The sequence below is a fragment of the Thermobia domestica genome, chromosome 17 (genome assembly GCF_964235325.1).
Source record: "Thermobia domestica chromosome 17, izTheDome1.hap1.1, whole genome shotgun sequence".
In the NCBI taxonomy this organism is placed as follows: Eukaryota; Metazoa; Arthropoda; class Insecta; order Zygentoma; family Lepismatidae; genus Thermobia; species Thermobia domestica.
Window position 1 is genome coordinate 176,699,839 of NC_137470.1, and position 8,465 is coordinate 176,708,303.

Below are 8,465 nucleotides of genomic sequence, written 5' to 3' on the forward strand. Positions count from 1 at the left end.
TGGATTACTTCCATTAAGAGCCTGCCTTACTAAAAATAATACAAAATATACCATTTTTCTTCTGCTTGTTTATTCATCAGTGAAAGGAGATACTCAAATGCAAGTCACCACAATCATAGATAATGCTATTCTACAACAGAAAATATGAACCTGAAGAATTTTCAGTGTTGCCATTCATAGAAATTACAGTGTTGCCAGAAAAACAATTTCCCTAAAATCTAAGTTAAGGCAGCGAGTAGAGGAACAAACTCAACTGTGTTTGGTTACGTATCATATTGTTTTGGTTTCCTGTGAACTACTTTTTAAATAATAGTAGTATTTAGTTTGTAATAAACAAAATAGTTTTAACATGCAGTTATTAAAACTAAATAATAATGTTAATTAAAAAGTAGCTCACAAGAAACCAAAACAACATGATACGTAATCAAATGCAGTTGAGTTCATTCCTCTACTCTTTGTCTTAACTTAGATTTTAGGGAAATTGTTTTTCTGGCAACACTGTAATTTCTATGGATTGTAACACTGAACATTCTTCAGGTTCATATTTTCTGTTGTAGAATAGCATTATCTATGATTGTGGTGACTTGCATTTCATTATCTCCTTTCACTGATGAATAATCAAGGAAAAGAAAAATGGTAAATTTCGTATTATTTTTAGTAAGGCAGGCTCTTAACGAACACGATTCCTAAATTTTAAGACTCTACATCGTGGCCAAAATTAACTGTGATACATCAAACATTTCTTGAGATGTTGTGTCTCTTGGATGGACTGACACACTAATGTGAGAGGAATTTTGGTATGCCACAATCCTTTAAAAATATCATGATTTTAGATTTTGTAAAGATCATATTAAACATTCTGAAACAGATAAGTTTTTAGAGAATATACATATAAAGAATATATATCCGAGAATCATCATGCTGTGTTTCAGACCTTCAGACATGACCCTAACCTGAACGCGTGGTGCGCTCTTATGTACAATAAAATCTTAGGACCTTTTTCCTTCAGTAAAAAGACGATCACAGCCAATACCTATCTCGATATGTTGCAATTGTTTGTTGTGCCAGAGATTATTCCGGACTTAATATTCTGACAAGATAATGTGCCACCTCATTAGAGGTTAGATCTCTATACCTTTTTGGACATAATATTTCCAGGAAGATTGTTCGGGCGTGATAGTCCCATAAACTGACCATCACCTGACTTAATACCACTGGATTTTATCTTTTAATGTTATGAGAAAGACCAGATTTAACAAACACCAGTGAACGACATCGCAGCATTACGGAGCAGAATTACTGAAATCATAACATCCATCACTTACGTAATGTTGACCAACACATGGGTGTAATTGGTATATCGCCTGGATATCCTTCGGACAACAAAAGAGTCACACGTAGTAATGTATTAATTGTGTACACAAAAACTTGAATATGTTACCTGCAATTCACGATAAAAAGTATTTGTATATGTGTTATATTTTGTACCTATGAGTGTTTGTAATCAGGAAAATAATTCTGGAATACACTGTATAGTTCATATAATCATAAAGAATGGTGGGGGTTATTGATTTATTCTTACACTAAAATCATTCATAACAAATTCTAGAAAATACCTCAAACCAGTAGTGTATACGGGGTGTTTCAAAACAACACCGAAAGTGTTTGGTAAGTGACGAAGACAAGACAAAAAGCATAGACCAACCTGGGTACATAAATGCTTCCTTGAGGAGTTATAGCCTGCTGAAAACGTGAATCCATGAACTTTAAAGCTCCATAGCTCCAATACTATGGGACCTACCGTAGTCGGGTCAAGGCTTCACTTAGTAGTTAATATGTGCGTTATCCAAAAATACGTTTCAGAATCATAAGGTATTCATGCAATAATTTTTATAGAGGGAGTTTGGTTACGGGCATATAACTTGAGGAACTTACTACCTATCTCTATAAAAATTGTTGTGGAGATGCCGCAGGATTCTGAAACTGAATATTTGGATAGGGCACATACCAGTTCTTAAATGAAGTCTTGATCCGACTACGCTAGGTAGCATAGTTTTGGAGCTATGAATCTTTAAAGTTCATTTTTTCATGTCTCCAGCAGACTATCTCCGAAAGGAAGTATTTATGCACCCAGGTTAGTCTATACTTTTTGTCTTATCTTGGTGTCAGGAATCACCTCCCAAACGTTGTCGGTTTTGTTTTGAAACACATTGTATAGTTGTATAAACAACGTATGTCCGTTAGCGTTATTTGCTGTAATCTTCGTTATAATTCAGGTTCTTACTTCAAGAAATAAGTGAACAGTGTTATCCAATATTCATGTGATTACATTTAAGAGCCGATTGTACGAAGACAATTTCTTATTTTTTTGTTAAACCCCTAAAGAATATCCACGTGAGATGACAAGTGTTCACTGAACGTTGCTCATTCCACAAACAGATGGACAGACTGCCATTCAATCATTGTGGAGTAACTAGCATCAGGGGTAAATGTGGTTCTGAAATGGTAGGGGGACGCATGACGCCACGCTATCTCCCATGCCTATCTTTGTCCATTGTAATTTTTTTAGAAAGTGCGGGGACTCTACGGATATTTTTCGAAGTGGGAGGACGGCTTCTCCCAGCATTCCCCCTCAATTTTATCCTGGCTAGCATAAAAATATGGACTACAATAGAAGCGTCTGGTGAGTGTGTACAACGATTGAAGTAATATTCCTTTCCAGTTGGGTAATGACTTTCCTGAAATTCCAAAATCAGACACTTCAGAAATTATAATGTAAACCTTTTACGAATGATACGATTCATAAGTTTATCAAGGACATTTGCCGCAACAGGTTTCTATCTTTGGCTATAATCGCCATCCATGTCGGTCAGTCATTTAAACTTTCTGCAACAATCCTGTACGCAGACATCACTTATAAAATTTCCGCCGTAATCCGTACTCATTTTACGGTAAATTGAGACTGTATCATTTCCTTCCGCCTGAAGAAATCGAATTGCATCACGTAGTTAACACTTGGCGTTCACTTCGATATGTGTTCACACTTGCTGCTCCACAGTGAGTTAGCGACAGACCATGCCTATCGGTTTGGTGGATGGGCGACACACAATGAACAACTTTATTTTCCCTTCGCCATCTCACGTGTTTCTTCTCTAGTAGTACAACGAAGTGTGAAAAAATAGCCGTCGTACAGTTACGAGTAAAACTATAAATATTGCAACATTAATCCCTTGCGTTCCAGTGACATTCATGGAGATGTCATGCAAACGTATCCTTTATTATGGGTCGTATTAATCCCTGAGATGATGAAATTTTTTAGTGGATGCAAGGCACGAGTTAGTTCTACTATTTCTACTTAGATGACAGCACCTTTCTGACAGAAAAGAAAAAAATGTTTTGTTTCAGTAAATAGAAGGCCTATAGAGAGCATTCAATTACGAGACATATGTGTTTGTTTTGACGATAAACAATTGCCAACTTCGATATCGTTTGTTGAGATCGGAGAAAAAAGAAAAACAATGTCTTTGGTCTTCGGTCGATGTCGCCAACCTGAAGCATCATAAAATCCCTTCAGAACATCAAAATTTTATTTTTTTAGTCCAAATGTTCCATAATGCAAATATATATATACAAGGACGGATCCAATGGGGGCTATAGGTGCTATATCCTCCCCCCTTGATCCTCAGGTATACATTCAATCCTGTTTTACACTGGATAAAGCGGTGAACTATGGTTTAGCCCCTCCCTTGATCATATCCTGGATCCGCCACTGTATATATATACAATCAGTAATGTGGAAGTTCTTCTCGCGCATGCACAATAACTTTGCCCTTTATGACATCCTAGACAGTCTTTAACAGCAAACAGAAACCTGGTATCACAGCAGGCATATAGAAAAATGACACTTGGAACGCAAGGGTTTAAGATTCTAATAATAAATAATTTGCTTGCTAATCGATAGGGATCTGACGATTATAACTTTTACATCTTCTCATAAAAATGTGCTTGAAAAATATTGAAAACTTGTGACTACGAAATCTAAATTTAATGTCCATACTATCGGTAATTCATTTTGTATTAATAGCAAGAGTTATCATATGTCTGCTATTTCAAACGCTTGATGGGAAATTCACTTTCATTTCATCCACCAAGAGAAAGTACCTTACGAGCGAATTTTACCCAATTTATGTTGAATGTGTTAGCAATGATGCTTTAGTGATAATACATGATGCCATGATGTGGTGTACTCTAACAATATTGTAATGTGCCACATGCTTGTGTATATAAACATTACACATGCTCCTGTTTGCAAACAACAACCACATGTGTTTTACGATGGAGTACTACATCTCACATTGGATTACTACAGAAGCAGACGCCGCACCAGTCACATGGCAAAAGAGAGTAGCAGCGCCACCGCTGCCTGGAGAGCCTATATAACGAAGAGATTTCAACGGACAGTCACCAGTCTGCAACTGGTTACCTTTCATCTTGCTTACCTAGAGCTCTAGGAGAAATCCAACTTAAAAGCCTCTAGTTGGTTGCGGAACTCCACTCTTCCCTTCCTCTCACCTTAGCTTGCACGGAGCTCTGTAGGGATCCCAACCTCAGTCGCTTAGCTTGCTTCGGGGCTCTGTGACTTTTAACCTCCTCGCTGCTTCTTTCGGAGCATTGAGGTTTTCTACTCCACTCTACTTAGATCTATAGAGATCCTGCCCTGAGGCTGCATGATCTTGGGCTACCTTTTCTCTACCTCACAGAAAGTTACATTGTAATATTTATGTATATACTGTTGTATTTTATTAGAAGATTTTATAATAAACCGGTAGTGGGAGTCGGTTAGGGACTCTAATTTACTCCACCTAGCTTTACCTATTCCTACTAAGGGAAGAACTTTTACAATATTTAGGTATACTACAAATTAAAATTGCATTATATCTGTTAATGTAAAATTATGCAATACCGAAAGTATTCTAGAATACTACAATGAGAATAGAGCACACAAAAAAGATGCAGTGTTTGTCAACTAAAAATTGGGACAAAATCTAATCTGGTGGAACGCTAGAACAGAAAACTTCAAACAGGGAATCCCAGTTAAAACATGGTGTATAGTAAACTTATTAAAATCTAAACTTATCATTAATTTAAGTCTAAGCTAGTGTTAGCCAAGTGAATCCTAGAACATATGTGTATTTTGATATTTAATAAATGTTTTATTTTATTCTACTTGCAGGTTACCTTCATGAGTTTATGCACCATGGTTCCGAGGATCAGCCCCTCTCAACCCCGACAGAGGTATTTGAACATGATGGAGGAATTCCAATCTTCAGACTCCGCACTGCTGAAGAGACCGAAGCTGCTCATGACCTCTTGGAGTTATCGCGTTCCTTACCCCCTTTGCCACCGTCAACAGATCACCAAGCTTCCCCACCTCAGGTTGTCCATCATATACCTCTGGGAGCAGTGGAAGAAGCCGAACCACCTCCCGTCTGCTACGAGCCTGCTCCTACTCCGAATCCACCACCACTTACTCCACCGACATCTGAATACTCCTCGGATGCGGAGAATAATAACCCAAATTTACAGTATCCAGTTGAACCAACACTGTGTACGATGGAACCAAGCATTCATATTCAGGAAGAAACCAGTAAAAGTGTTGTGTATACTTACGACACTTTTGTGGTTTCAGATGGACGTTCAAAGAAGAAACAACCACTAGCACCTGCCGTAGTTGGTTTGCCAGGGGCGACGCCTGAGGAAAATGAGGGAGGAGGTAATTTAAAACCAAGGTATGCATGCACAGAATGCGGAAAGCAGTACGCAACATCATCGAATTTGTCACGTCATAAACAAACGCATCGAAGTTTGGACTCTCAGTCGGCTAAGAAATGTCCAACATGTGGGAAGGCGTATGTGAGTATGCCAGCGTTGGCAATGCATATTTTGACACACAACCTCAGCCATAAGTGTGATATATGTGGGAAAGCGTTCTCACGACCTTGGCTACTTCAAGGTCATCTGCGTTCCCATACGGGTGAAAAGCCATACGGATGTGGCCACTGCGGGAAAGCATTCGCTGATCGTTCCAATTTGCGCGCACACATGCAAACACATTCGGCAGACAAAAACTTCCGGTGTAAGAGGTGCAACAAATCGTTCGCTCTAAAATCCTATCTCAATAAGCACTACGAATCCGCATGCTTCAAAGAAGGAGATGAAAACATCAGTAGTGGGATGTCTAAAGAAGAAACTGCAGTAGTTGATGGACTAGTGGACAGTAAGATTGACACTGATGAAGTAGTAAATGTAACAAGTGGTAGAGATGTTATTAATGATAGTCTGGAGGAGGAAGAGATTTCAAGAAGACCACAAGAACACATCGAAATTTTTGACCCTTATGAGGAAGTAGTTGTTCATAGAATGGTGCAATGCACGGAGCACAATTACGTACACAGCAACGAGATAGTCCTAGAATAGTTGTAAGTTAAAGCAAGCAAATATATATATATATAGATTCATTTTTTAAAATTTATTAAATCACTCTTAATTTTTATGTATATATAATTATAAAAGGTATTTAAAAAATTAGGGCCGGATAGATACCAAGTATAAAGCCTCGAAGCAAATCCAATACGTCAATTTTAGTATTTACCTTACGTATTTCATTGCTACAATTTTAAGATAATAATAATAATGCAAATTTTGCATATGTTAAGAAAAAATAAAATTTTGATTGGATATTTATTTAAAGATTAATATAGCATCTATTTAACTTACAAAAGCAATTTAGTACTCACGCTGAATGAAACATCAACTACTTAATTTCAAATTTATTAAACATAAAGTAAAGTGATAAGCATAGATATTTAAAACATGACATAAATGATCAGTTACTAATAAGGATTTGCTTCTTTTTCGTTTTATAGTGACTTTCAAAGTGGAATGAGTAAAACCACTTCACAGCAATAATACGTACCTCATGTGAACACATTCAATAGATTTTTTTAGACAATGATATTGAAGTGGTTTTACGTCAATGGTATGCTAATAGTACAGTAAATACTCCAGTGAAGTAAGTATATTATACCATATGGAATCTAATTTATAGTCAAAGCTTGGAAGCAAACTAGTACATAAGTTTGTGTGTAAAATAGAATTAACTGTGATAATCTCTATTTAATACATTAATTTATTCTTAAGTTCAAAAGTAATAATAGAATTGTTTTTCAGGTTATGAAATTATCGACTGGTTTAAACTATTTATAAAATACAGATTTAGTGAGTTGCAGATATATATATATATATATATATATATATATATATATATATATATATATATATATATATATATATATATAATCTGTTGCACATAAGAACCTTGCTAAAAGTAATAGCTCAGTTGAGCTTTATATTTTATATTTTTCAAATTAATTACTTTAATTTACAATTAATGTCGACTATAATGCAATGCTATCGAACTCAAATTTATTTAGTTTCCCATAACATAAAAGACAAAGTTAACGAAATGAAGTTTTGTATGGCAATTTTTATCTTGAAATTATTGTATCGATATCCTTAGCGTATTTTACAATGCTTAAGTATACTCATTCTCAATGCAACGACATACATACTGGTATCATTCCAGCCCTAATGAAAATAGTATTAATGCTATAAAAATTTTATTATTCACGAAGTATATAAGAATATACATGCTCAATATTGATATAGATAAAATTAGAAAAAAAGATAACGATAACTTTTGTAAACCTAGCTTAGATTTAGAAACATACAACGTGAAGTCTTCAATTTGTAGTGATTACTGCTATAGCGCTTTTTTATGAGAAATTTGAATTACTGTGCTTCTATGCTTCTTAGTTTCCACGTACGAATAACAGTCACACAACTCATTTCTCTAAGTATAATAATCTTATTAACCTTCGGTACCTGTATAAGTTCATATCAAACATGTATATTTTGAATTAGTAGGAACACATTTACAGCAACCTACCCATTAACGTAGGACATTTTTTTCAGCATAATATCATCAAAGATTGTATGACAAATAATGTTACAGCATTCATTAGTAATGCTCTCTTTTAAAAAAAAAAACTCATGTAGTAATATTAAAAGCTGAATCAAAATTTTAGACTAAATTCAACTTATGTTGGATATTCGTATTCAAAAGTTAAGAAAATTTGAATTGTTTGATCAATTCATCAGAGAAAATAAATCTTAATTGTATCTTACTACGGAAACATCTAATATATTTTAACACAAATATGGAATTATCTAATAATGTTTGGCTAGATAAAAAATGGAATTGATTTGATCTTAATGGAGACTATCTGCATTCACTCTCACTTGCATAACACAATAATGTTACCTTAACAAAATTAGACGTAGATCTGAGGAATATATAAGTTTATTAAAACCTTAAAAGCACTTACATTCAGTGTCCATACTAG

The 8,465-nt window shown here is 35.3% G+C and overlaps 1 protein-coding gene across 1 annotated transcript in view; it reads left to right on the forward strand.

Annotated features, from left to right (window-relative positions):
• Window positions 1-6,477, forward strand: part of LOC145674247 (uncharacterized) — an 87,191-nt gene extending 80,714 nt beyond the window's left edge. Inside the window, exon 2 of the mRNA XM_081744082.1 lies at window positions 5,234-6,477. Coding sequence (XP_081600208.1) covers window positions 5,234-6,477 — 1,244 coding nt within the window. The remainder of the gene's footprint in view (window positions 1-5,233) is intronic.
• Window positions 6,478-8,465: the final 1,988 nt, after the last annotated feature.